The 27,689-nt window shown below is 40.0% G+C and overlaps 3 protein-coding genes and 1 pseudogene across 7 annotated transcripts in view; 3 read left to right on the plus strand and 1 right to left on the minus strand.

Moving 5' to 3' along the window:
- Window positions 1-27,689, minus strand: part of itga10 (integrin, alpha 10) — a 370,978-nt gene that overhangs the window by 256,106 nt on the left and 87,183 nt on the right. The gene's annotated exons all lie outside the window — the stretch shown is intronic.
- Window positions 209-10,988, plus strand: arnt (aryl hydrocarbon receptor nuclear translocator). Of its 4 annotated transcripts, none has more exons than XM_087812237.1 (20): window positions 209-535; window positions 983-1,076; window positions 1,162-1,203; window positions 1,864-1,911; window positions 2,585-2,798; window positions 2,925-3,138; window positions 3,202-3,304; window positions 3,389-3,454; window positions 4,092-4,177; window positions 4,268-4,344; window positions 4,467-4,601; window positions 4,697-4,771; window positions 5,695-5,846; window positions 6,128-6,250; window positions 6,637-6,721; window positions 7,766-7,956; window positions 8,089-8,281; window positions 8,505-8,679; window positions 8,760-8,899; window positions 9,605-10,988. In XM_087812237.1, exons 1-20 carry the CDS (start codon window positions 499-501, stop codon window positions 9,686-9,688), a joined length of 2,334 nt encoding a protein of 777 aa, XP_087668363.1. In that variant the 5' UTR covers window positions 209-498; the 3' UTR covers window positions 9,689-10,988. The 4 variants fall into 4 exon arrangements, with proteins under 4 accessions (XP_087668363.1, XP_087668364.1, XP_087668365.1 ...); XM_087812238.1 differs by having other exon boundaries at window positions 7,769-7,956; XM_087812239.1 differs by lacking the exon at window positions 6,128-6,250.
- On the plus strand, window positions 11,633-12,189 carry LOC148062579 (cortexin domain-containing 1 protein pseudogene; annotated as a pseudogene).
- Window positions 13,310-27,685, plus strand: setdb1b (SET domain bifurcated histone lysine methyltransferase 1b). Of its 2 annotated transcripts, none has more exons than XM_087813249.1 (25): window positions 13,310-13,389; window positions 14,658-14,861; window positions 15,053-15,222; window positions 15,342-15,385; window positions 16,612-16,738; window positions 16,815-16,976; window positions 17,902-18,103; window positions 18,170-18,243; window positions 19,232-19,422; window positions 20,020-20,149; window positions 20,291-20,432; window positions 22,019-22,138; window positions 22,209-22,512; window positions 22,570-22,831; window positions 23,722-23,812; window positions 23,891-24,007; window positions 24,090-24,259; window positions 25,547-25,765; window positions 25,837-26,007; window positions 26,076-26,206; window positions 26,288-26,307; window positions 26,739-26,857; window positions 26,923-27,182; window positions 27,247-27,335; window positions 27,416-27,685. In XM_087813249.1, the coding sequence occupies exons 1-25, from the start codon at window positions 13,373-13,375 to the stop codon at window positions 27,531-27,533; spliced, it is 3,654 nt and encodes a 1,217-aa protein (XP_087669375.1). In that variant the 5' UTR covers window positions 13,310-13,372; the 3' UTR covers window positions 27,534-27,685. The 2 variants fall into 2 exon arrangements, with proteins under 2 accessions (XP_087669375.1, XP_087669376.1); XM_087813250.1 differs by having other exon boundaries at window positions 16,612-16,729.

A 27,689-nucleotide genomic window follows, 5' to 3' on the forward strand; every position in this document is an offset into this window, starting at 1 on the left:
TTTCGATAAAATATGTTTGATTCAAACTATTTACAAAAATTTAAATATTGTTTTTATTGAAGCAACTTGTTAAAAATAAATAATAAATTAACAAACACTTTCAGAACTTTACTGGCAGTTCGCGCAACACTCGGGTTTCCTCATCCGTGACGTCATTTGAAGCTGCTGCGTCTCGTCCAATAGGAAGAGACTTCAGAAACAGTGGCGACAGCTCGCGCCTGTGTTCGCCTGCAACGCCATCTTAAACAGAAAGGGGGTTTAAACCGGGACAACACGGGGAAAGGGGGCCAACGGACACCCCTTTCTGTTCTCACCCGACTCTCTCGATTCATGGACCCCTGTGGAACATGACTGGCTAAGGCGTTGTGTTGTAATAACGCAGAAGAGCGGAGCTCAGACGTGGATTCGGAAGGGAACTAGTTAGCTTGTAGCTAGCTAGCTAACAAGGGGGAGGGGCGGGGGGTTGAGAGTATTTTTTTTTTTTAAACTAGTTTGTTTATGTACTTTCACTCGGACATGTCGTCGTCCAGCCAAGGTAAAGTGTTTTAACAAGTTTGTCGTCCTGACCGATGCACTAAAACAAGTGCATCGGGTGATATTCGCGGAGGTTACACGCACAGATGAAGTGGATACTTTACTAAACATAGCGTGACAACAGCGGCTAATTTAGCTCAGCGGCTAATGCCTCGGCGCTGCTAGCGGGTTGCATAAGTTAAAGGTAGCACGACACTGCTTCACCCTGTCAACCGATATATGTTCTAAAAACTTGAATAAACGAAGGTGTTTTATTGACCTTTAAAACTGGAGGACGAGATCGTAGGAACGTGTTGATATCGTTCTTATTTTCTGCGTTAAAAACAATGTTGTGAGTGTGTTAATGCGACAGGAAATCTGAGTGACTGGACTTTCTAGCTTTACGTAAGTCGCAAGCTGTCTTACATTTTTTTGTTTCTCATTGTCATGCCCTCTCTGTTATTAATAGACCCACCAGACCCAAATCTGGGTATGGGAGCAACTGGTACCCAAGCAAGTGGCGGGGCTGTTGTACCAAAGGGGTCCAACAAGAGACGAGCTGCGTGAGTATTAACGCAGTTTAAAAGAAGAACCATTCGACAGCTCAGTTAGGAAGTGTTTAATTCATCTTCAAACTTGTGTTTACAGCCCTGACTTTGACGATGATGATGAAGGAAACAAGTTGTTCAGGTATGTTGACCCATTTCTTATCCACCCTAGTGGAAGCTCGTTTTATTGTTGGGCACCTCATTTACTTGTGTGTGTGTGTGCAAGTACTTTTCCACAGCAAAGTATTTATCATTTAAGAATGAAAATGGCGTAAAAACACTGGGACTTCCTGCAAAATAACAACTGTTTTACGCTCCTATCTGCGGCTCGCTAACCTTGGGGGCGCTTACTTGTCTTGTTGAAAGGGGAATAATAAAATCTTGCGATGACTGAGGACGAGAGGATACAGTCTACTCAAGCAGCTTTTTCTGTTTGGAAATATTTTGGTTTCAAAACAAATTAAAGCAGTTATGGCTTTGTCAAGAGTCATGTGGTCTGTAAATACTACAACACCAGAATCAAGTACTTGACAATACTGCAAATGTATATGATTGTATCTAGAGTGTCGCAATATATCGGATCGTTGCCTCTGTCTCAGAGACACATTAACATGGATAGTTGTATTCTGCTTTTTGTATTGGAAAAAGGAACACTAATGATTGGCTTGTTTTTGTATATAATCATCAAAATTATGGAATTAAGGTACCGCCTGTTTTTCATAGGAAATGCAGGCAATTCTTCGTACATTAGACCTCTGTTCTTCCTACTGAAACTACAACTAAATGACGTCTGTTTCTATAGATGTGACGATGAAAGCGGAGGTTCAAATGACAAGGAGCGATTTGCCAGGTAGGGTGATCAATTGTAGGATGTGGATTAAGTGTTACTGGGAACTATACAAATGTTCTGTTCAGCAATTCAATATACGACCCTGCTCAGGGGTCATCAACCGAGTTGAAAGTGTAACTAACATCAAGGGTATCGAGTGATCTGAAGGTCTACTTCCAGTTTGATGCTAGTTTTGGAATTAATCTACCAACTTGGTTTTAAAACAAAACAAATGCATTTAAGACACTAATCCAGTTCATGGCGATTCTTCCAATTGATTAACAATATAGCAAAAGTAAAATGTTATATTTATGGATTAGTAAAGGTCGTTTTTAAAAACATGGACAGGACCACATGTTACTCTGCAGGCTCTTGTGGCCCCAGACAGTGTTGTTGACCAGAGTTTTGGGCTATTCGATCAGTGTCTAGGGCTCTTGTTTTAGTGGGCTGGTGTTACTTCCAGGTTTTTGGAAGATCAGACTAATTCAGATAAGGAAAAAACTAGCCAGGAATAGCCTGTAGTATTGTGCGCGGCTTCCACTTTTGCTTTAAACTCCATCCATAAACTTTGTTTTATTTCATTGCATCATATTTTCTTATATTCATTTTGCAACTTGACCTCTAACCTATATGTATTTTGTCCACCTTTCCTCCCATCATTCCTTTTTTCTCCACCCCCGTTTGATCATTTCAGGGAGAACCACAGCGAGATCGAGAGACGGCGGAGAAACAAAATGACCGCGTACATTACAGAGCTGTCAGATATGGTGCCTACATGTAGTGCACTGGCACGTAAACCAGACAAACTCACCATTCTGCGAATGGCTGTTTCCCACATGAAGTCTCTCAGAGGAAGCGGCGTCTCGAATGCAGATGGCTCGTACAAACCCTCCTTCCTTACTGATCAGGTATGGATGGATGAGATGATTGGTTAAATCCTGGCAGCATGTTTTTTTTGTAACAAAAATGATGCGTAATCCTCTGACCATTAACTATTTTAAAGTAATTTGTCGGCTCTTTATCTTTGACTGTAGGAGCTCAAGCATCTCGTCCTGGAGGCGGCTGACGGCTTCCTGTTTGTCGTGTCTTGTGAGACCGGTCGCATCGTTTACGTCTCGGACTCTCTGACTCCCGTCCTGAACCAGTCCCAGCCTGATTGGCTCGGTTCTTCTCTTTACGATCAGCTTCACCCCGATGACACGGAGAAGCTGAGAGAGCAGCTTTCTACTGCAGAGAACAACAACACAGGTAGCACCGGGTGACTTGTAAGCGTATCTTCTGATGGCTTAAAAACTCTCTCGCGTTTTATAGGGAGAATGTTGGACCTGAAAACTGGAACAGTGAAGAAGGAAAGCCAGCAGTCATCAGCCAGAATGACGATGGGCGCTCGTCGATCTTTCATCTGCAGAATGAGGTTTTGAATGCTATTTACTTTCCTGCTCTTTCAAAGTCTACGTGTCTAGAAGAATATTTTGCTAAGGTGTTGTGATTTCCTCAGGTGTGGTTCATGTCCTGTGGAACCTTTATCCATGAACAGACTGAACTTTCTACGAAACAGGAACAGGTGATTTTATTTGTGTGTTTTAAGGGCATTTAACATTTACATTTAATGTTTATTATGGCAGTATATCTGTGTCATCAGAATTCTTTTGAATACATTTTTTAAAAGGTTGAATTATTGCTTCAGTATATGATATATATATATATATATATATATATATATATATCAGTATATGGATATTTAAAACTGATATTTTTAGTTCAATATTCCAATCCCAATAATTAAAAAATAGATTTTCTGACTCAAATGTTTTTTTTAAAAAACATTTGAAGCCTTTTACATTCAACATTAAAAAGTTGGTAAAATATTGCCAATCTTTTTTTTATCATAGAAATTAATATTCTAATTCCAAAAATACAAAAGAAAGACCAATTGCAATTCAATATAAAAATGTTGGTATATTTTTAATTTTTAATATAGATTTATTGGAATTAGAATATCCAAGTCTATGTATAAAAAATCATGTTTCATTTTTAAAATGTCATGTTTTCTATTATTAAAAAAAAAAGCAATATACCAATTATTGAAATTCGAGAATTCAAAGTTTCAACATTTTAATTGCTTAATTCATCCATTCAATTTATAAATAAAGAATCCTTCCAAACACTTACGTTGTTTTCTTTCCTTTTAATTTACCCAGGAACGGTTTGGGCACAGCGAAGGAGGGAGAGCCGCAGTATGTAGTGGTCCACTGTACAGGATACATAAAGTCTTGGCCGCCTGCAGGTGAATGAACAATGAACCTTCATGTAGTCATATGAGCAATTAAAAATATCATCTGGGTTCGCCGTGTAAACAGAGTTGCATGTGTTGCAGGAGTGTCGCTGTCGGAGAATGAAGCCGAAAACACTCAGAGCAGTCGTTATTGTCTAGTTGCTATTGGAAGATTACAGGTAGGATTTTATGTTGTCAGGCGGTGATGCTGTAGATAATGTTCACGCTTATTGTAATATAGCAATATTCACTGTATTGATTGTATAATCCATCCATGATTGATAACATTTTCTGTTTCCAGGTAACGTGTTGCCCTGGTGACGCGGACATAAACAGTATCAGTGTTCCAGTGGAATTCATCTCACGCCATAACTGCCAGGGTGTTTTCACCTTCGTAGACCACCGCTGTGTCGCTGCTGTTAGCTACCAGCCCCAGGTAAACTAGTGTTCAATGTTTACTCTGGGCTTTAAGTTGGAGAAGGTCGTTGTAGGATTTTAAAGATTTTTGTTGGCTCGTTTTTTTCCCCACAGGAACTGCTTGGCAAGTGTATGATTGAACTTGCTCACCCAGAAGACCAAGGGTTACTAAGAGACAGCTTCCAACAGGTACATAAGTTGATAAACTTGAGTATGTTTTATTAGTTGTTGTCATGTCATGTGAGCCTTTCTTTAATCTAGGCTGAGTGGCCCTTGGAAGTTTTAAACGTAGCACTGTCTAGTGACATTATTATACATTTTTTATATTGAATAATCTAAAAATGTATTGAATTTAGAACTTTTATTTTTAGATGATTGGAATATCAATCCCTTTGTATAAAAATCATTACATTTGAAAATATCCAAATTGTTTTGATTAGATTAAAAAAAACATAACAAATTGAACATTTTAATACACAAATTATTGAATTGTTTAAAATAAACTTAGCGCTTAACATTAACATTTAAAATGTAAATTCATTAAAAACATTCCTGTTGGAAGAATATTTATCCTGGTGGATTCACAACAAAAGTTGACGACTCGGTATTAGAGTCTTTATTGCCTGTTGTGTTGAATTGCTGGGATCTATTTTTCCTTAATCAACTGTAGTCTTATTTCAACTGTATAGTGTCTTGAGATAACTTTGTTATGATAAGACACTTTAAATAAAATTTAATTGAATTGAATTGTTTTTTGTGTGTTTTAAGGGCGTTACTACAGAGAAAAAGCACCAGGGCCAATTAAATGTTAAATCCATCCATTCACTATTCTCATGGGACTAATGTACTTCAATAGTGGCCCAGTTAAGATAAAATCTGATTATTGTATCTATTAATGATGTTAATGGTAAGTGGGGGGGGGGGCAACCACAATAAGACTTTGCCTCTGTGGAGAAAAACACTCAAACGTTAAACCCCACAACAAAAAACAACAGTAAAATGGCTCAACAAAGCTCAATTAAATATATTATATTAAACATACACTGCAAAAATAAACTTATTGTAAATGTAAATAAGCAATTGTGTAGATATAATTCAACTTTTGTTGACAGGTGGTGAAGCTGAAGGGCCAGGTTCTGTCAGTGATGTTCCGCTTCCGCTCCAAATCGAGGGAATGGATTTGGATGCGAACCAGCTCTTTCACATTCCAGAACCCGTTTTCCGAGGATATAGAATATATAATCTGCACCAACGTCAATGTCAAGTGAGTCAAACTTTCTGTTTTGATCCAAAAAGTGATTTGAATGGCGCTTGACCTCCTTTTTGACCTGTCGAGTTGTATTATTTTGGAATTGGAACCATGTACGTGACAAGTTTTCATCATGAACCAGGGTTTAGTTTGGCGTTGTTTGTGTGTATGGACCTTTTTAAAAGTGATCGACGTGTTCCCTTAAACCTCAACCGAGATCACTCTGAATGACCCCCAACAATGAACCTTCTCTCCCGCACCTCCTCTATCACCCCGCTGTGATTGTGGGGTGATAGAAACTCTACTCCGGACAGCCTCACTCCCATCTCCTCCCCGGGGGGTTCACTCCCCTCCTCCCTGAGTCAGAGCAGCCCGATCGGCCCTCCTGTGGTGCTGAGCCCCGGGCAGGGGCCTCCAAGGTGAGACCAGGTCTGCGCTGAATATGCTGCTTCGTTGGAGACCCGGGGGCTGCTTGTACATGGGAGACCTATTTCTGTCAAACCTGTCGTCTGCGTCGGTTTATTCGCCAAACAATTTCCTTTTTATTTATCTCTTTTCTACCACGAGCCGTGTCGTGCTGACATGTTTCGAAGGCGACTTAAACATGTGGTCCAGGTGGTGTCTCCTTTCATGCCTGTGTAATGGACCTCGCCGAAGTGTGCCATTCTCTTTGCCCTGTTTCTCTCTCTCTGTGTTGCCATGGTGACTGGTGGTGGGTTACAGCGTTCATGAGCCTGCAGGTGCTGAAAGAAGAGCATGTTATCGGAGTTTACACAAATAGTCAACTTCTTTATCCACTTTCCAGGCAACAGCAGCAGCAGCAGACGGAGCTGGAAGGGGGCGGAGCTAGAGACGCACTCTACGAGCCGGGACCAATCGCTCTGCCACAGGTTTGATTTTTTTTTTTATTGACGTAAACCTTAATGTACGTTTCTTTGGAATTTAATTTTCAACGTATGGAAGTATATCAGTGCTGTCAGAATATTGAATGGTAGAAATGAATGTCACACTGTTGAATTAAAGTTGATCAAATGACCACAAATAACATTATTCTGGTCATATTAATGTGTGAGGAAGGAATTTGGGAAGATACCTCAGTGCCAGGAACTGGACTCTGGTATAAACACCACCTCTGACATTGAGGTTATAAATTATCCAAGTGTGTTATTGTATGGAACCTTTGGAGTGAAATAATTTACGGCTTGTGAAAGTGGGATGGAGGTGTAGCAGAAACAGAAAGAATTCAGACATGCGACCATAGAGATAAATAACATCTGTTTTCTTTCGCACATGTTTACAATATAAGTAAATAATTGTGACTTTGAACAGAATTTTGGTGTCTGTTCTTTGAGTTTCATTTTCTAACCTAACACAAATGTTGAAAGTTTCAATTTTTTTAATGAAATGTTGTAGTTTTTTGGCCGCATTGTATTCTTTTTTTTTTTTTTTCATTCAATAATTTCTATATCTTGTTTTGTTTAAATAATGTAATACTACTAATATTTTCCAAATTCTGTATAGAATATATAGAAAGGTATTGAATTTAAATATTTAATATTTATTTATTTAATAAAAAGCAAAATCAAAGCATGTCGATTAATATATATTTTTGAAATTGTAATAATCCAATGCTTAAAACATTGTAACAAGTTTCAACATTTGAAATGTTAAATTCAACCATCCAATAATCTCAATCCCAATAAACCCTTATGGAAGCCAGGGGGGTCAGAGACGACACAAGGGATACCGCAAACACATTTGTTTTTCGGCCCCCGGGTCACCTTGACCTAGAGAGAACACAAGGGATACCTCGAACACATTTTCTTTTTCGGCCCCCTGGTCACAGTGACCCTGAGATAACAAGGATTAAAGTGCTATAAAAATAAAGCTTAGTCGAGAGTTAAGTCTTGATTGTTGTTTCGTTTTCTTCTTAGCAGATGCCGGTGCAGCCGATCCAAGCCGTCGTGCAGGACCACAGCAAGAACATGGAGAAAACGGACCTCTACCCATCTCTCTTCCAAGGCCCTGACCAGACCAAGGTGATGGCCTCCACATCTACCCCCTCCGCCCAGATCTACCCACAGGCCAACAACTTCACAGCAGGACGCTCCGCTGACGCTTACAGGTGAGATGTTGAAACTTTCTCTTTTAATTCCTCAATAGACGACATTTAACACACGACGAGTTCATTTTGTAAAACGACATAAAGTCAAAACATTATCCATATGGTGCTCATTAACACGACGCTCGTCCTCAGGCCCATCGTCATGCCACAGATGACGCAGCAAACGCACTCGGCCGGGCAGATGCTCTCTCAGATGTCGCGCCAGAACGGAGCGCCGCCGCCGGTCGCTCCCGCAAACACCAGCAGCCCCCTTCACGGGGTGTCGTCGGGAGGGTGGGCCGGTCCCGGAGCCGTGCAAGGAAACCGACAGCAGTTTGCTAATCAGGTAAAAACTTCAACACAACCACTAAACTTTGACTGAGTTGCTTATTGTTACTGCACTCGCCTTACTTGCGGCTCCAACAAGACAGCTGTGATTTGTTAGCTGGGCGGCAAAGCATTATAGGAGCTGTTCAGGCCACATTAAATGGAAAATGAAATGTTCACTACCTCAAGGACTTTGTTAGTTTTAAGCAGAACCAGACACTGACATGACATGTGTTCATCAGGTTCCCCCGCAAGCAGCAAAGACCATGTCACCCCAGTTTGCCAACATGGGGGGCTTCGGGGGTGGTTCTTCCAATTCCTTTGTCCAGATGCCGACGGGAGCTGCGCCCAGCCAGACCACCGGGGCGACATATCCCCCCATGAACACTCGTGCCAGTCTCAACACCAACGGCTATGGTGGGTGTGAGGGTCACGTGTGTTATCTTGTGTGTGTTATCTTGTGTATCGATCAACAGCATGTATTTCTTCTGCTTCAGATGCTTCTCAATCCGGCGCCCAGTTCCCGTCACGTGCAGCAGAGGCAGTGTGGCCCCCGTGGCAGGGCCAGCACCAGCACCCGCAGAACAATGCGGACCAGCATCCCCACGCTCAGGGCAACCAGCAAGACATGTTCCCTGTGAGTATCCAATGTTACTCTCTCAGAGTGTGACACAACAAAGTAGATCATAGAAGATGTATTTCTAAGGAAAGTGAGAAAATGTAGATAAAATGATTGCTTATTTATACATTGGTAGTTGTTTGTTTTTTCGCCATACCATATAAATATTGAACAGCACTGAAGGAATGTTTGTTTGTTTTTACTGTGGGGAGCAAATCATATTTTTGTCATAATTATTTAATGGGTTAGAATTAAATAAATAGTGTATACATTTATATAAATAAAATTTATATAAATAAATGTATACACTATTTATTTACAATTTTTTACAATTGACATTTTTGTGCTGCAATAAAATTCGGGGCTGTCAAAAAGCTGCAGTCATTACATACTCCGTTGTTGTAAAGGAACAATAAAGTCAATTAAATCTTGCAAATTCTCAGCTATGACTGAGGACGAGAGGATACATATGACTCCAGCCGGTTTTAAAGCTGATCTTTGGACATATTTTGATTTAAAAACAAATGAAAGCAGTTACGACTTCATCAAGAGTCATGTGGTCTGTAAATTCTGCAACACCAGAGTCAAGTACTCGACAATACTACAAATATATCCTCTTTACTACTGTATCACACTATATATTTTTGTAATACTGTATCATACCACCAGATTCTTGCCAATACACACCCTTAGTACGTGTAACAATTTTGTTCTCTACTCCAGGACGTGTTGTCGATGCTGGACCAGCCGTCCAGTTTCAACAGCGACGACTTTGAGATTCCCATCTACCCCTCCTTCAACGAGTGACTCTCCCCCGCCAGCCCCTCCCCCCCGAGACGCCTCACTCGTCCGCTCTAGTTCGATCACTTCCCTCGCTCCGAGCGTGGCACTCTCTTCCTTCGCTTTGCACGGCTTCACTCGCACTGCCATGAGCTGAGACGGAAGGAGGGGGAAATCCTCCGACTCAAAAGACTATTCCAGCCATCGTGAAGACAAATCACTAGCTAGCACTACCCAAAGTTTTATGAGCCGCACTCGGATGGGCCGCACAATAACGATGATGTCGACAATCTATAGGAAGTGAATCTAATCACACACAAACACAAAAAGGCCTTTTTATTTTTGTATCTTCCTGGTTTTCACTCAGGCATTATTACAGGGTGTGTTTTTTTGTTGTTCAATCCTTTGGCCATGTAGTGGAATAACTCTTGTTCGTCGTCTTTTTAAACTCTCAGGAAAGTTACTCAGCTGTCGCACGCACACCACTGTCGTCCGTGTCCTCGCCGTGTCTCTGCATGCAAGCACTACTTTCACAAAGCGCTTCTACTTTATGTTGTGAGTCCAGTTTTTTTTATGCACACGGTGGCTTCACCTCAAACCTTTCTAATAATCGTATCGGGCGGTTTTCTTTTTTAGCGCACAATCACGATATGCATAGAGGTGTAACTCGCTCGTCTTCTTCCTGCCAGCCTGCATTACTCGGCATGATTTTCTTCACTCATGCAGCAATATTTAACAAGCAGTAATTGTCATTTTAAAGCCATTCTTTTTATCGGTTCTCTTGATATGTTTTAATGCTCGATAGTAAGAATTGATTCAAATGTTTCCCATGTGTTGTGATTTTTTTTCTTTCTTTTTTTTCACTCGGATGCTCTTTTAACTTTTTTGATCTGTGTTTTCTAAACTGGTTTGATCAGGGTATTTTGGATCAAAGTGGAAATAGGCCAGACTGAATCCCTTTTTAGTAATAATGTTAAAATGGCGAACGATTGACTTTAGAACGCCACGACTCGGAATTCCGTGTTTAGCAATAACATTTGTATTTTATTTTAAGGGATGAAAGATTTTTAGTTGAACTGTCGCCCCTTTCTTATTTCTAAAGAATACTCAAGTTGTCTTGTGATGAAATTTTTCCAATTTTTAAGAACAGTATGTCTGTGGTTGTGTCGTCTGCTAGTGTTGGAAACCTCCGGTTGCTCTGATCCAGGTTTTTCTTTTTTTTTAAAAGATGTGAACTTTTATCACTCATTAAGACACAGATATATAAAGATACTGTATATGTTTATGAAATGTTTGGTTTTGTAATAAATTGTTATATTGTCAACACCTTTTTTTTGCAGATTTATTTCATCTAATCCTTAATCACATGAACATTAATACCTTCGCTCCCGGCAGGCGTTCAAACATTTGCACTTCCACTGATCACGCTCATGCAAGAGTCATGCCTGTTTTCGGTTACGAGCCCCGAGTTCACTTCCGCGGCGCAGTTTTAGGTTCTTCGCCTCGAAACAGAAACCAACTTTGCACGACCAGTATCTGTTTTCTGTCTTCCCGTCCTGGCTTAAGAAGATGTTCAGGGGCGTCTCCGTTCGCTCTGAAGAGAACCAGAAGTGACATCCACGTTTTCAGCACTGAATCGTGTGTTCAGTTGGGAGTCGCTCTCGTGGCGTCAGAATACAAGCAATCTTGCCTGTTTTTTGGTCAGGATCAGTTTGCAAGCCTCTTAAGTGGATTGCTGCTTTGGCGTCATATCCTCTTTCTCTTCTTGAAGCATTTTACACTTGAAAACTTCAAAACATTATAAACTCATAAACTCCGAACCTAGAACTTTAGAAGCTGAACTATCCTATAACTGTCTCCGTTGTGTCTCGTGTGGGTCGGTTAAACAAGGTTTCCCCTGGTCAGGGTTTTTCTCAAGGTCCGTTCTGAAGTGACCAGGAAGATGCCCCGGGGTGTTCTAATCTCAGGAACAGCCTGTTACCAAAAACCTTGTTAACTATTGATGAGTGACACAGGTGCCAAACAGGGCTGTCCACATACCGATCTACCGTTGAGGGTGATGCACATGAATGGACTCACACCTGACCAGGAGGATTCAGGAGGAAAAAAAACCGTCTCAGAAGATGATGGCGGTTAACGGACAGTAAACTGAACTCAAGCTGGAGGAAATAACTTCCTCGGATTCTGCGTGAAAACATGGATTCGCCAAAGCTTCCGGTCACCAGGTTGGAAGTGGATGTGGATCTTGGTTTTGTGCTTTTCTTCTTCTCCCTGCTCTGCTTCTTCCTGCTGGTGACCATCGTGCGCTGTGCTCAAATGGTGCTGGACCCGTACAGCGCCGTGTCCGTCTCCACGTACCAGGAGGCGCAGAGCGAGGAGTGACGTCGGCTTGCACCAGATGACCTTTGAACTCGCGCTCAACAACCTTGAGATTGTCTTGGGGAAAAAAAAAAAAAAAAGAAGAGAAAACTTGATTGTTACAGAAACTATGTAAGTTTCCGTCCTCACCAGTAGAACCCACGATGACACTGGTGGCGACATCCCAGCCAAAAACACAAATGAACCGTAGGAGGTGAAATAGCTTCTATGAAAATAACATGCAGATGTTTCTTCAAGCTTCATAGGAGATGGAAAACATGTGTTTTTTATTTTCCAAAAGGATTTTTTTCCAAATACTCTTGTGCTGCTTTTGTTGCTACAAAGAAACTTCTAATCACATTTTTTTTTCTTCTTCTTCTGTGACTCATTTGCAACACGTGTAGAAATGTCAAGTTGTAAATGTGTTTTCACGGTACATGTGCTCGCAAAACGTTACTTTATGATCTAATACTTTAACATAGGAGCAGGTTCAGATGATTAAACAAAAGAAGAGAAGATTCTTTTGAGTTGGAATTAAATGCATCCATGTTTACCATTTCTGTGCTTTTCTCAAATGTTTATTTTGTCAAATAGTTGTGTTTTTTTTTTACACAAAACCTGACACAAAAAGCTGAATCTAATTTTGTGAAATGATTGTATGTATTTCCTCTAAACCAGGGCTGAGAATTAAAAGTTCCTCAGGAGCCTCATTTAATGGTTGTTGTGAGGGGCCATCAGGCAAAAATAAGAATTAATATCAAGCTAAAAGTGCAAATAATATTATTGTATTGTTTTTATATAACCTTTATTTTAAAACGGCTTTTTATATATAGAGTATAAAATATTTTTTTATACTCTTTTTGAGGGGCAATAAATACTCACATACATGAAATAAGCGGAAGACAAAAGTTAAAAAAAAACAACTTTAGTCATGTTTAGAGACTGCTAGTCAATATTAGAAATAAATAATTAAAAAAATAAAATAATAATTCGTTTCTACATGATATTCCACCCCATTAGTCAAGTTTTTACGAGTTTATTTTCTAATGATGAATATATTCTTTATCATTTTTAATCGAACAGAAAGTTAATTTAAATGAATTACCTTTCATTTAAAATAAATAAATAATAATAATAATAATCTCGTTTCTCCTTTCGGACAGTTACTGGTGAAAGTTATTTTGGTTTTGACTACCAGGACAAACTAACAGGGCGGTGCTCATTCACACTCATTCACTCATTCACAGTCAACTCGCACCGCCCTGTCAAACTACCATGGCGTAGTACGACGTGCGCCCCATATTGTTGGCGTTGCGGTAGTTGTAGCTAGCATTACATAGCATAGCATCAACGATGGAGACGAGTGAGCGGTGAGTGCAAAGAATGTGTTTCTTAAAAGCATGCGTTTAAACTAAAGCTACAAGTTTTCTTCCCGAAAACATAAATGTGATAATTAACAGAATCATGTTTCATCTCATGTTGCAAAGCTGGGTTTTGTTAGAGCTAAGCTAACAGGCGCGCAAATACGTAAACATGTATCTTTGTGGTTCATATAAATGTGTAATTCTACATTAAAACTGTCCTTCGTCACTTTAGCAAAATGTTCATTGACTTATAGACAGAAACACCTGCTGAATACTGACAACTATTTAGCTCATTCCATCTGGAATCATGTCGTAAATGAATGAAACTCTATTCTAATTGAAAATATGTTAAAACATCAAGTACATGGTCATGTACAGCTTCATAAATATAACACTCTTTATCGCTTATATATGTATTTTTACAGACTGACTCGAAACTGTTTGTGTTATTATTATTATATACATTTTTGACACAATCAGGCCAGTATTGTCAATAATGGTGAACCTGCTTTTGCATTGATCTTATTTATGATGTAAACACGTTTATTTTTCTCATAAACCGCTTTAAAGTACAGACTACATAGACTTTGTTGAAGAATTGACTTGATCCCACAGAATGTGTAATGAAGTACTCGAGTTTGTTTTGAATTTATATACATTTTGCGTGAGGGTTTTTAATGTGTGAGTAGAACTATATTCTCAACCCACATTTAGACAATTGAGCATAAAGACAGCAGTTTTACTGTGGATCCTTTAAAAGTCTTAAAATGCATTTTATTCATGAGTCTAAAAAATTCCATAAGAATTTTTTGCCAAACCAATATTTTTCCTCGGTGCCAGGCGAGTTGCTCAAGATTGTTTTTTATTTTATGTTTAAAAGCATAACCATTTGGTTAAAGTTGTTCCTAAACCTATACAATACATGTTTACTATATAAGTAATGTGTTTTTTGAATTCAACTCACTTAAAGCTGTAGGAAACCTGAGTACAATTTAATTAATAATAATGATCAACATTAACATGATCATCATGATTAACATCAACATAAACTGTTTGTTATTTTTGTAATGTAAATATTATTCTGAGAAAAAATGTATGTACAATATTAATACTGTTTATAGCATGTCTTTTTATTTTTTATATTCATAATAGACACAAAACAAAAAAGAAACAAAACAATAACAATTATTATAATGTTATTAATTGTGCTAGATATGTACGGATGTTTTTTATATGCATAAATAAAATGTTTTTGCTGGATTTCTGGCTCTCAGAATGGACATAGATGGCTGGGACTCCAGCCTGGAGGAGGAACTCGGGGTTTCTCTGGACGAGTTGAAGAAGTGGATCGACGAGGCGGTAGAAAAAAGCGAGATCGTGCTCAACAAGAAGGCTCAGCTGACCGAGTTAGAAGAGTGGGTTCAGACGAAAGAGAAGGAGGAGGAACTAACGTCGAAGCTCCTCAGTGATGCAAACCAGTAGGTCCAGTTTTAAACTTCATTTAAGAAAACTGTAAAGAGTTGACATTTAAAAAAACAACAAAGCATGAACGTTTAAACAATCTCCAATCAAACAAGTTAAATAAAATGCACATAATAATAATAATAATGATAATGACAATAGAACAGTGTTCACATAAAGTTAACATAAAACATCTTTACCTCAACAGGTCTATAAAAGAGTGCGAGAACCTCGTGAGGGCGACGTACAGAAGGAACGGCCTGGTCTACAAGGAGAGCAGCTCGGAGGACGAGGGCGGCAGCAAAGACGTTCTCTCTTCAGAAGTGATCGAGATAGACGACGATGATGACGACGACGATGTCATCGCTGTCGGCTGTCGTAAGTCACACATGTTGCTTTTGAGTCGCCGGGTCTCATTAACTCACTCTTTATGTTTGCATTTATATCTTTTCTTTATCTTCCAAAAAAATGACGATTTATCTTTTTTCTAATTTCAGTGGTTCCTCCGCAGAAAAAGCTGACTCCTGTGAAAGACTCAGCGGTGAGTAGAAACTGTTTTTAAAACATTCTTTTTTAAATGAAAGTTTTTGTTTAAGGAAAACTGTAAAAAGTTGACATTTAAAAAAACAACAGAGCACGAGCGTTTAAACGATCTCCAATCAAACAAGTTAAATAAAATGCACATAATAATAATAATAAAACAGTGCTCACCAAAAGTGTAAATTATAAAAGTTCACTTTAACAAAAATCAAGTTAAATAACATATGTATAATTTAAATAATAATAATAACTAGAAAGAGTGCATTTCCTGAAGAAAATGCAGTGTGAATGCTGACCCTGCTGTGCTGTGGAAGTAGTAGTGGAATTAATATTAAAAGTTGATCAAGTGGAATTAGTAGTAAAAGTAGAAGAAGTAGTAGTACAAATAGTAGTGAAAGTATCGGTAGAATTAGTACTTAAAGTAGAATAAATTGTATTATTAGTAAAAGTAGAAGTAATAGAAAAATAAAAGTAGCAGTAAAATTAGAAGTAAAAGTACAAGTAGTATAGTACTATAAGTTGTAGTCGGAGTAGTAGTAGAAGTAGAAGTAGTAGGTCAAAGTGGAAGGATTTGAAACATGAGTTGAAGATTTTCCCCATTTAAATGAATGGGGTAGAAAAATAGGTATAAAAGAAAGACTGGAAGAGATAAAAGAGAGTTAGAACATAGCCCACATTTCAGAAACAAGCTAAATTGATAAAAAATTTGAACGGTTCAAATCGGATAACATTTGTGGGAGGAGAAGTGGCAGTGGAGGTCAGAAGAAAACAGGATCTCAACTGTGTGCTTCCCAGCATTCACACGATAAATGAACTTCCCTCAAAAAAGTAGAAATGATAGTTGGATGGATGGATGGATAACAGTTTACTTTAGAAAAATCAATCAAATTAAATTGCATATTACATTAATAATAAAAGAAATATGTATATAACAGTCCACTGTAACAACAAATCAAGTTAAATACAAAAAACATGACAATAATATAAGAAAAATGTGCTTATGAATTGTTGTGTAAAAACAACTGTCCAGATATATTTAATATGTTTGGGACTTGTTTTTCCAAAAGAACTGGCCCGTCCACAGCATCTGGCTTCAAAGCTGAGTCAGGACACGATAACGTCATGGAACTGTTGCATGACATGTTGCATCAAACACTCGGTCTGAGTTGTCGAACGAATCTAATTTTTCCATTACCTTTCCTGTTGTGTGTTTATTCCTGTCGACAGATGAAGGAAACTTCCTCAGCCCTACAGAAAACCAGCCAGCAGGTCCAGAAGCTGGTTCACATGGTCACCAAGACCACGCCGGTGGCGTCTTTGCTCAGATCCCCGCCTCAGACGATGGGTCAGCCCAGTAGGAACTTTTAATTCACCCCCAAACCATTTGACTGAAGTCCTGAATGTTTTTTTTCAATTCTCTTCCCCGGCAGTTTCAACCCCAACGGTATTTGTGTCGCACACGCCCACCCAGTCCCTGACCACGCCGAACCCCAAGATGAAGGAGGAAGAGATCAAGGTCGGGATGGCACTTCTGGGAAAGAAACGAACGAAGACGTGGCACAAATCCTTGCTGGTGGCCATCGCTCATGTCGGTGCGTCAATCTTCTACTTAGATCAGTGGTTCTTAACCTGTGTTCGGTCGAACCCTAGGGGTTCGGCCTCCGCCGCTGAGGTCCGGACACACCCGAATTATCGTGTTAAATTTGTGATGACACGCCCAGCTGGGCCATCGCTGGCCACAACTGTACAATGCAATACAAACATTTGAGTTCCGAAATAATTCACTTATGTACATTTAATAATTGATTTAAATCGGGAAAAAAAATCGAAATGAAAACTAAATAATTACTGAGGTGTTTATAAACTATACACAGAAAGAATGAGTTATAGAAAGAGGAATATTCTAACATTTTTGTAATTTGAAAAGCAAATTATTTCTGAACTCGAATGTTTGTACTTCATTGTACAGTTTTGTGTTATTATTAGTTACAGCTTCAGCCAATCAGAGTCTTCGTCACATGTAGCGCGGACACTTCCTGTTGGTGTCAAAGTCACATGATCGTCAGACCAGGAAATGAAAGAAAGTGATTATGTTGACAAAGATCGTCTTCTTGTCAATATAAAGGTTTTATGTGGTGAAAAAGTATCATGTAAACGTTTCTTTAATCCATAACAAATATTTTTAAGAGACGTTCGCATATGAAGCGGTGACGTCATCACGTAGGAAGTGGGGGACGATATTGTAGGGGGGACCGAAATTGTACCTACACCGGGAAAACTGAAGGAACACTTCTTGTAGCTGCGTGGAGACGGGGAATACAAGAAATCTTATTTTATTTTTCACTAAAGAGGGGTTCGGTGATTTTGCATATGAAACTGGTGGGGTTCGGTACCTCCAACAAGGTTAAGAACCACTGACTTAGATGTTTGTGTCAAAAACTGCTTAAAGGAAATCATCCAAAGATAATGTGACGTGTTGAAAATGGTTCAAATCTTCAAAATCTTCTCCCTCAAAAGGAAACGGAATCGCAAAATACAAGGTGAAGTTCGACAAAGGCAAGAGTCTTCTCTCGGGGAATCACGTGGCTTTCACCTACAACCCCACGCTGGAGAGCCTGTACGTCGGGGCGCGCGTTGTTGCCAAATATAAAGACGGGAGTCTGACGTGGCTGTACGCCGGCATCGTCGCCGAGATGCCCAACAACAAGAACCGGATGAGGTCTTTAAAAACAAACACAATCTCATAAGCTAGTGCTTTGATGTTGAAGCTTCCATTGGGTTTCAGATTCCTCATCTTTTTCGACGATGGTTACGCTTCGTACGTGACGCTCCCTGAACTCCATCCCGTGTGTCGACCACGTAAGTTCTATCGTCTCCTTGACTCCTCAGTCACCGACGATCACTGCTGCACCTTCTTAGAACCCGTCCTTCGATCTCAGTCCTTTACGTTTGAGGATCCAAATAGTCAAACTCTTAACGCCGTAATCCTGAGAAGATTCCAGTCATGATAATATCTTGAGCAAAATAGAAGTCGAGGTGTTCCAGAGGTTTGCATATGTTAGGGTTCAGCGTCAACCATCGCCTGGTTACCCTGGTCTGCGTGTCCAGAATATGGACCAGAGAGCCAGGAGAAACTAGTGACACCTCATTGCTGGACTCACCTAGTGGCCTCCTGAACCTTAAACTATAATGTTGGGTATTGGCCTTGGTTCACACAGGCAAAGACATTGATGGCGTATTGAATATGTTGTGAGAATGTTGCAGAGCTGCATCGATTTCGACTTGACCTTGACTAGGACTAAACAAAAGTTTCAGTCTCACAGCTGAACCAAGATGATGTTTGCAAACCGTTGTCTCCATGTTTTGTGTTTCAATACAATCCTCCAGCTCAGACACTGTCTCAATATTTAGATATATTTTCATTTGAGTTGTTTGCATTCATAATTTCGGCTTGTTGGTAAACACCAGGATCTTGTTGTGATAGATATAGTTTTTAGTAAAAGGTAGGGTAGGTGTTCTTCAACAAGAAGCTGCATTTTTCTCTCAAAAGTCCACTTTTCTTCAGGAAAGTTCCTGCTTAACGTTATTGGACGATTATTTCCTTCGATGTGGGGTAGATGTTCTTCAAAACGTTGTGTGCCAGCTGCATTTTGCCTTTAAAAAATTCCATTATCAAGCCATCCATGCATTAGGAACGCATGCTGTCCACTTAGAATAAACGAGCGAGCCAAGATTTAGGCCTGAACCATGAGTTTGTCAAACCTGACACGGCTACTTCTTAGTCGTAAGTTTTAATGTTTAAAAATATGTATATTTGTTCACTGACCTCTAAGGATCTGCTCCGCAGTGAAGCGCACGTGGGAAGATATCGAAGACGCCTCGTGTCGAGACTTCATCGAGGAGTACATCACGGCTTATCCCAGCAGGCCCATGGTCCTGCTGAAAGTGGGTCAGATCATCAAGACAGAGTGGGAAGGAACATGGTGGAAGAGCAAAGTGGAAGAAGTCGACGGGAGCCTGGTCAAGATCCTCTTTCTGGTGGGTTTGAACTTTTACAGATATTGGGACCAGAGGAGAGAAATCCTTCCAGACTGTTGCTCCTAAGCTTTGGAACGATCTTCCTCTGTGTTTGATGATCTACTGACTCCTTCAAGAAACATCTTAAGACGTTTTTATTCATGCAGGCTTTTCCTTGATTTCTGGAACTCCTGTGTTGTTCTCATTGTTATCTTGGCCTTTAAAGTATTTACTTTATTGAATATTGTTTTGATTGTTTAAGCGCTTTGTGACCCTGGTCTGGAAAAGCGCTATATAAATATAAATTACTTACTTATTTACTTACTTACTTTCTTACTGTATATACAAAAGTCATGAATTACACAGTTTGTCTCGATGCAATTTATTATTGAATCAGTTTTCTGTTATTGCTTCGAAGCAGTTTGCCACAATATTATGACCATAGTTGTCGTGTTTCCTTATAAAACGAGATTATTTTGTGAGAGTGTTTCTGTCTTTATTGCTCGCTATAGATCTCATGATTTGTAAAACAGTCCAGGAGTTAAAAATCATGGGTTTATTCAATTTAATCTGACAAAAAGGTCTGTGATGTCCACTCATTTATTCCTCGCACGACAGGACGACAAGAGAAGCGAGTGGATCTACAGAGGATCCACGAGACTCGAACCCATGTTCAACCTAAAGATGACGACGGCCAACACCCACGAGAAGAAGATGGCGGGCCAGCAGAGGACCCGACCAAACATGGGTAACAAAACCCTTCCATCAGTTACAAGACCATAAATATTTGTCAATATTTGATCCAAGAGAGTGATTTCAATGTCTGTTGAGTAATTGAAGCCTGTTTTGAATCTGCACCTGACACTGTTACTTCCACTCGCCTGCACAGGTGCGCTGAGGAGTAAAGGTCCGGTGGTTCAGTACACCAGCGACGGACATGTCGGGGTCTCTCCGGTCAAAGCACCGCCGCCTCTGATCCTAGCACCCCCTCAGCCGCTGACCCCGATGACGCCGCCGCCCATAAGAACCGAGTGAGTCGAACAAATATTCTGCATCACTAAAGAATGAAGGATGGTTCTGATCTGGTCAGGATACATTGAAGCAGAACAATAAATTAACAATTTGATTTATATTAATTAATTTGACTTTTTAAATGGGTTATGATGAGTAAAGTTGTATAACTTTAATTAGATTTTAAATTAGCCATTTATTTTTCTCTTCTGCGTGTCGTTGTGATTTTTCTTTTTTCGCCTGTTTTCGTTTAATGGATTGTGTGAGTTTGCTTCAGTCAAATTGGGTTTGTGATTATGAGGTTTTAATTTGATGAGGAAATTAAACTAAATGGGTCTTCCGTGAAAAACATTGCACATTAAATTAATGACATTTATGACATTTTGATTAACAAATTAAAAATAATTTTTCTCTGAGTTCATCAGAGAAAATAATTTTAAGGTGAGTTTCAATTAGAATCAACATCATGACTTTATTTTAAAATGCATATACTTTTTTAGTATTTTAGACCAAAAAGAAATCAACATGTAAAACGACACCAAAACCAAACGAAGGCACTAAAATCTACGTCTGGTTTGATTCAGTCAAATGTCATTATGGTACCGAGTATCGTTGCCCTACTTTGAACAGTACTTTAGACTCATGAAATGAACTATGAAATGAACTATGAAAGCAAATGAATGATTCAGGTTTTGGCAGTTCTGATCAAATTCCTGGTTTTTTAGTATTTTGAGAAAAGTCTGGCTGATTCCAATGTATATTATTGATATCTTCCTGTACAAAACAAAAACAACAACACATTAGAAAACAAGATAAAATTACAAATATATTCACGTTGACATTTTTCACTGGAACTAAAACAACGGTGAAGCGTTCGCAGCCTCTCAACAACAAATTAAAATCTTAAATTCACACGATTCAGTTTTTCAATGGATTCCATGTTTATTTTATTATTTAATAAAAGTAAAAATGTTGGTAAAATTGTCACTAAACCAGTGTGGTGGTGCTTTTTGTTTTTGGTTGATTGTTGAGTTGTTCTTAAAATACATATCAAATAGTGTTAAAAAAAAAGTCTTGATCAAACCCTGTAGGAACTATTATATATATTATTGCTTATCTTGATGCTCATCAGTTTGGAAACAACGTTGAAGGTCAGATAGTTTGGACACATGGAGAAAACTGGACTTGTTGGATGAGTTTTTAAGATAAACCAGTGTTTTTCACACTAGTGTGCCTTGAGAGATCGTCAGGTGTTCCGTGGGAAAATAACAAATTTGACCTAATTATTCAAAAAACATTATTTATCTGCAAATAAAAGAGAAGAGAGCTGAGATTGGCTCCTCTTTATGTCAATCAAATGGTTATTAGTCTGGTGTGCAGTCGTAAAAAGAGCTACATAGTACCATTTTTTTTCAACATTTTTGTGGTGGTTTCCCTCATGATTTTTTTTTTCAATGGAAAAAGTGCACCTGGGCACGAAAAAGGTTGAAAAACACTGGGATAAACCAGGAAACAAGAATGAAAGAAGCGTGTTCTATGCAGTGACATTTCAGTTTGTTTTATGAAATTGTCCTTATTTTCACTTTCTTTTTCTCGGACGCTCCAGCAACAAACACCAGATGGCGAAGAAAAGCACGGCTCCGTTCATCACCGGAGTCGGAGGAACTCACGCTACCAAAGTGCTGCAGCCTCTGAGCTCCAGTCCCGCCAACCTGCAGCTGCAGAGGTGACTGACGCTCTCCTCCCAGACGAGTCCAAACCACCCAATAACCGTTTCTCCTTCTTTTTTACTAAAGCGTCAGACTCTTGACCTCCACCCTCAGTCCGAACACCAGCTTCCCTCCGTCGTTCCAGAGGCAGCTCCCGGCCATCGCCCCGGCGCAGCCGTCCATCACGCACACCTTCGCCTCCGTCCCGCACCAGAAGGCCTACCAGGCCCCGAGCGACAGCATCTACTACATGGCGCACGCCTGCCAGCCGTCCTGCCTGAACCGGGTGCGGCCGCCCAAACCCAACATCCACCGGGGGAAGAACCCGCTGCTCACGCCGCTGCTCTACGACTTCAGACGAATGACCGGGCGACGGAAAGTCAACCGCAAGGTGAGCGGACCGTCGTCCTCGTGACTGCAGATGAAATGACCTTCGTCTTTTACGCAGATGACCTTCCACGTGATCTACAAGGCGCCTTGCGGACTGTGTCTGCGGAGCATGGCGGAGATCCAGGAGTACCTCTTCAAGACCAGCTGCAACTTTATCTTCCTGGAGATGTTCTGTCTGGACCCGTACGTGCTGGTGGACCGGCGCTTCCAGCCTCAGAGGCCCTTCTATTATATTCCGGACATCACCTACGGGAAGGAGGACATCCCTCTGTCCTGCGTCAACGAGATCGACTCCACGCCGCCGCCCAACGTCGCCTACAGTAAGAAGAGGCTAATGGCTACGTTAAATCGGTCGTCTTTTGGGTTCTTAGACGTTGATCAGATGCTTTAATGACACCGGTTCTGACAAATAATGATTAAAAGTTAGCAAAATAAAAAGCAACAGAACCCGTTTTTGTGCGAGTTTAACTGCAATAAAAATGTTTTTGTTACTTTAACTTTAATTTAATTGACAGGTGTTGTTCAAATGTTGAAATGTGGTTAAATTGAATAATTCTTTTGAGTGATTTGAAAAATAGAATTAAATCATTTAAAATTGTTATTATTATATTATAATTCGAATTTCTTTTACATTTTTTTTATAATTGAACCAAAAGTTTGAATGTTTTTTCAAAATGAATGAATTGATTTTCTTTACACGTCAAGTTCGATTTTCTAATACATTTTATACATTTTTTCACTAATAGAATATTAAAATTCAGTATCTAAATGGTGGCAAAATAATACAAAGAGTCCATGATGAAGCTAAAATGCTACGAGTTAATAATATGTCATTTAGAAAATGTGTTTATAATTATTGGAAGTAGAATATCTGAAATTAATTCATTTTGAAAATATTCCAATTATTTGATTCAAATATTTAAAAGATAAATCTTTCAAAAATCATGTTTTCTTTCACTTTTAATTATATATATATATATATATATATATATATATATATATATAAATCACTTCTTTAATACATAATTGATAGAAATCACTTATTTAAAAAACAAAATTAAAAACTTTTATTTCATTTTAACATGGATATTTATGACCTGTTGCTTCTTCAGACTTCAACTTCACTACTAATCTTTTCAAATGAGATTCAACTGTAAATCATACAAATATCAATGAATAAATTGTTAAAACATTGTGTTTCTCCCGTCAGGTAAAGAGCGTATCCCCGAAGACGGCGTCTTCATCAACGCCAGCGCAGACTTCCTGGTCGGCTGCGATTGCACCGACGGTTGTCTGGACAAGTGAGTCGTCGAACCGTCGTCGTCACGACGATGATGACGACGAATCAGACGTTTAATCTTCACGTGTCTCGACTCCAGATCCAAGTGCTCGTGTCACCAGCTGACGCTCCAGGCGACCGGCTGCACGCCGGCGGCTCAGATCAACACGAGCGCAGGATACCTGCACAAACACCTGGAGGAGTGTCTTCCCACGGGGTCGGACACGAACTCACGCCACCGACACGACCTTTCGTTCCGGTCGCTAACGTCCTCTCTCTCTGCTCCCACAATCCTTCAGGATCTACGAGTGCAACAAGCGATGCAAGTGCTGCGCGGCGTCCTGCACCAACCGTCTGGTGCAGCACGGGCTGCAGGTGCGACTCCAGCTCTTCAAGACCCAGAACAAAGGCTGGGGGATCCGCTGCCTGGACGACGTGGCCAAGGGTTCCTTCGTCTGCATCTATGCAGGTGAGTCGACAAAGACGTTGACAACTTAATGGCCTACAAGTATGTATAAAAAAGAACAATTTGAAATATAGTACACAGTATCATATGTAGTTTGTAGTGAAGTTAAGAATATGTCATATTGACGCGTTTAGTCCACAGTTCTTTTGATTATACCGATGAAAATGGAACAATAAACTACAACTTAATCTAGTTTATAATTAAAGTTTAATGTGTTTATTAGTGATCCTAACATGTTGAGGCTCCTCCTCTTTATTTACTTTTGCTCAACAACACCATTTATCGACATAAACATCTGTAGATCAAGAGTCCTCAAACTTTTCTGCACAACATATCGGTTTAATGTCGGCATTATCTTCATGGATATTCAGATAAAAATGGTTTGTGTTTCAGTCATTTTAACTAGTTTCCAGGTTTGTTTTTTAACCCTAGACTTGTCAAGCATCTCTGGAGAATGTTAATTCTAGAGAAAATATTAATATCATTAAGTATTCTTCTCTTATATTGTATTAATATTCAATAGCACTTAATTTGTTGTTTATTTTGCTTTTATCTAATGTTTTATTTGTTATCATGGTTATTTTATGGTTTATATTCCAAAAAAGAAAATGAAATAATAATAATGCATGTATTTCTTGTATACAACTAACATGAAAATATTCACGCCGTTTGTATATTTTTGTGTTTTAATTTAATTTCTGGCCGCTAGATGGCAGCAGGAATTACGTCCTACTTATACAATTCGGGGTGATGACTGAGGACAAGAGGATATAGTCATCTCAAACAGCTTTTTTTTTCAGCTGATGTTTGGATATATTTTGTTTTCAAAACAAATGAAAGCAGTTACGACTTCGTCAAGAGTCATGTGGTCTGTGAATTCTCAGGATGACTGAGGACAAGAGGATACAGTCGACTCCAGCTGCTTTTAAAGCTGATGCTTGGAGGTATTTTGGTTTCAAAACAATTGAAAGCAGTTGCGACTTTGTCAAGAGTCATATAGTCTGTAAATTCTACAACACCAGAGTCAAGTACTCGACAATACTACAAATATATACTTTACTACATTCTTGGATATATATTGCGTTGTATCGGTGTATATCATAATATGTGTAGTATCGCCCAATTATTGCCGATACACAGCCCTAGTTTCTTCAGACAACAAAACTCATCCAGACAGTAATAACCAATAGAACAGGAAATGGTACTGTATCTATAGTTTTCTTCTACATGTTAACGACTGTAACTAATGGAATAACTATTGAAAGATGACCTTCTCTTCTGTTTCCTCAGGTAAGATTTTGACGGACGATTTCGCCGACAAAGAAGGCCTGGAGATGGGCGACGAGTACTTCGCCAACCTGGACCACATCGAGAGCGTGGAGAACTTCAAGGAGGGCTACGAGAGCGAGGCGCACTGTTCGGACAGCGAGGGCAGCGGCGTCGACGTCTCGCGGCTGAAGATACAACCCTCAGCCCTGGTGTCCAGCTCGGGGCGTCACGGCAAGAAAGGTGACGCGTCTTTCTTCTTCTTCCTCTTCGCCGCCGAACGCACCATCTCAACGTCTCCTGTGCGACCTCAGCTCACAGCCCGAGCTCGTCCGGAGACAGCAACGGCGACGACGACAAGGACTCGAAGAGCGACGACTCCAGCGACAGTTCGGACGACACCTTCAGGAAGGACAACTTTTACAACCCCAGCTCGGTGTGGAGGAGCTACACCACGCGGGGGCAGGTCAAGGGGAACAAGGAAGGTGAGTCAACACCCTCTTAGAACCAGGGTTATGTTTTTTAAATCGTATATATTGTCGTGCTTCAACAGGGAGCCAGGACAGTAAAGATGGACTGAATCCAGCCAACAGGGGGGCCGACGACGACAACCCCCCGTCCATCCCAGAGGAAACCGGGAAAAGCAAAGTAGCTTCTTGGTTAACAAGCCAGGAAGTGAAGAAGGTGAACAAGTCAGGGGTGAACAAGAACCTGTTGATGCTTCTAAGGGTCTCACTGATCGTACTTTTGTTTTTACTTTGGCAGGAAGCTACGGACGGCAAAAGGTAGTTTAATTTCCTGTTTTCTTTTTTGTGTTATTTAAGTGAGTAGTGATGATTCTATAAAAAAAAAAAAAATTCTATGTCGTCATGTGATTGTCTGCACGTCTCATGATTGGTTTTGGTAACATTTATAAATTGTAGCAACAAAATATAGAGTTTAAAACATCTATTTTTGAATTATTTGAATTACAATATCAAACTTTACGTGTTTTTTAAATGAAGTTATTAAAAAAAATCAAAAAATCCTTTCATTATGGTAATTATTTAATTAAATTATTTGTTTAAAAACAAGAAATATCGTTTCAATTTTACATTTTTTATCAAAAAATACATTTTCTATTATTATTTTTAACTACTCAAAGTTTACATTTAGTGCTGATATCAGTTTAAATAGTTTCCCTATCATTTAATATTGATTTAATGGTGTGTCGTAGTCAAGTGAAGCCGGAGGCGCCGAAGAAGCAGGACGTGATGACGCTCTCCGACAGCGACGACGTTCAGACCATCAGCTCCGGATCCGAAGACAACAAGGAGAAAGAAAAGGCTCCTCAGGGTGAGAAGACGCCGACGTCCCTGGTCACCCTCTCGCCTCACGGACTTGCGTCTTCCCTTCCGCAGCCAAGAAGCAGGTGGCGGTGAAGTCCACCCGCGGCATCGCTCTGAAGAACAGCCACGGCATGATGGTGAAGACCGGGCCGCCGGGGGGCACCGGCGGAGGCGGCGGCGGGGGGCAGGGCGGTCAGGGGGTCAAGCAGCAGGGTCAGACGGGCTCGGGCGCCGAGAACGCCCCGCGGAACACCCGCTCCTTCTTCGACGGCGAGGAGTCCTGTTACATCATCGACGCCAAGCTGGAGGGAAACCTTGGACGCTACCTCAACGTAGGTGTTGATGTGACCAGAGTCACCAGAGTTCCTGGTAAAACATCTGTCGTTTGTGTTACAGCACAGCTGCAGCCCGAACCTCTTCGTCCAGAACGTGTTCGTGGACACGCACGACCTGAGGTTCCCGTGGGTGGCGTTCTTCGCCAGCAAGTGAGTGTTTTCGTTTCATTCCAGACATTGAACTCATTAAAAGACGTTTTGTGTAACAAACGTTTGTTCCTGACTCTCAGGAGAATCCGGGCCGGCACCGAGCTGACCTGGGACTACAACTACGAGGTGGGCAGCGTGGAGGGTAAAGTTCTGCTCTGCTGCTGCGGGTCCACAGAGTGTCGAGGTCGACTACTGTGATCCTGGTCCACTTGTATTTATCTGTTACTTTGTTTGTTTTTTTAGCTCTATGAGGTATTTTTTTATTTTGTTTGTCATTGTATATGTTTCCTGATGTGTCTCATGAATATGTTTCATCAACATTTAAATAAAATTTCATAGATGAACCTCAACTGC

The sequence above is a fragment of the Callionymus lyra genome, chromosome 17 (genome assembly GCF_982586985.1).
Source record: "Callionymus lyra chromosome 17, fCalLyr1.hap1.1, whole genome shotgun sequence".
Taxonomy (NCBI): Eukaryota; Metazoa; Chordata; class Actinopteri; order Syngnathiformes; family Callionymidae; genus Callionymus; species Callionymus lyra.

Coding starts and splice junctions, on each gene's coding strand:
- arnt (XM_087812237.1), top strand. CDS start 499: ATGTACTTTCACTCGGACATGTCGTCGTCCAGCCAAG. Junction 3,455..4,091: donor TTTCTACGAAACAGGAACAG/GTGATTTTATTT, acceptor TAATTTACCCAG/GAACGGTTTGGGCACAGCGA. Junction 8,900..9,604: donor ACCAGCAAGACATGTTCCCT/GTGAGTATCCAA, acceptor TCTCTACTCCAG/GACGTGTTGTCGATGCTGGA.
- setdb1b (XM_087813249.1), top strand. Junction 26,207..26,287: donor CAAGCCAGGAAGTGAAGAAG/GTGAACAAGTCA, acceptor TTACTTTGGCAG/GAAGCTACGGACGGCAAAAG. Junction 26,858..26,922: donor GAAAGAAAAGGCTCCTCAGG/GTGAGAAGACGC, acceptor TCCCTTCCGCAG/CCAAGAAGCAGGTGGCGGTG.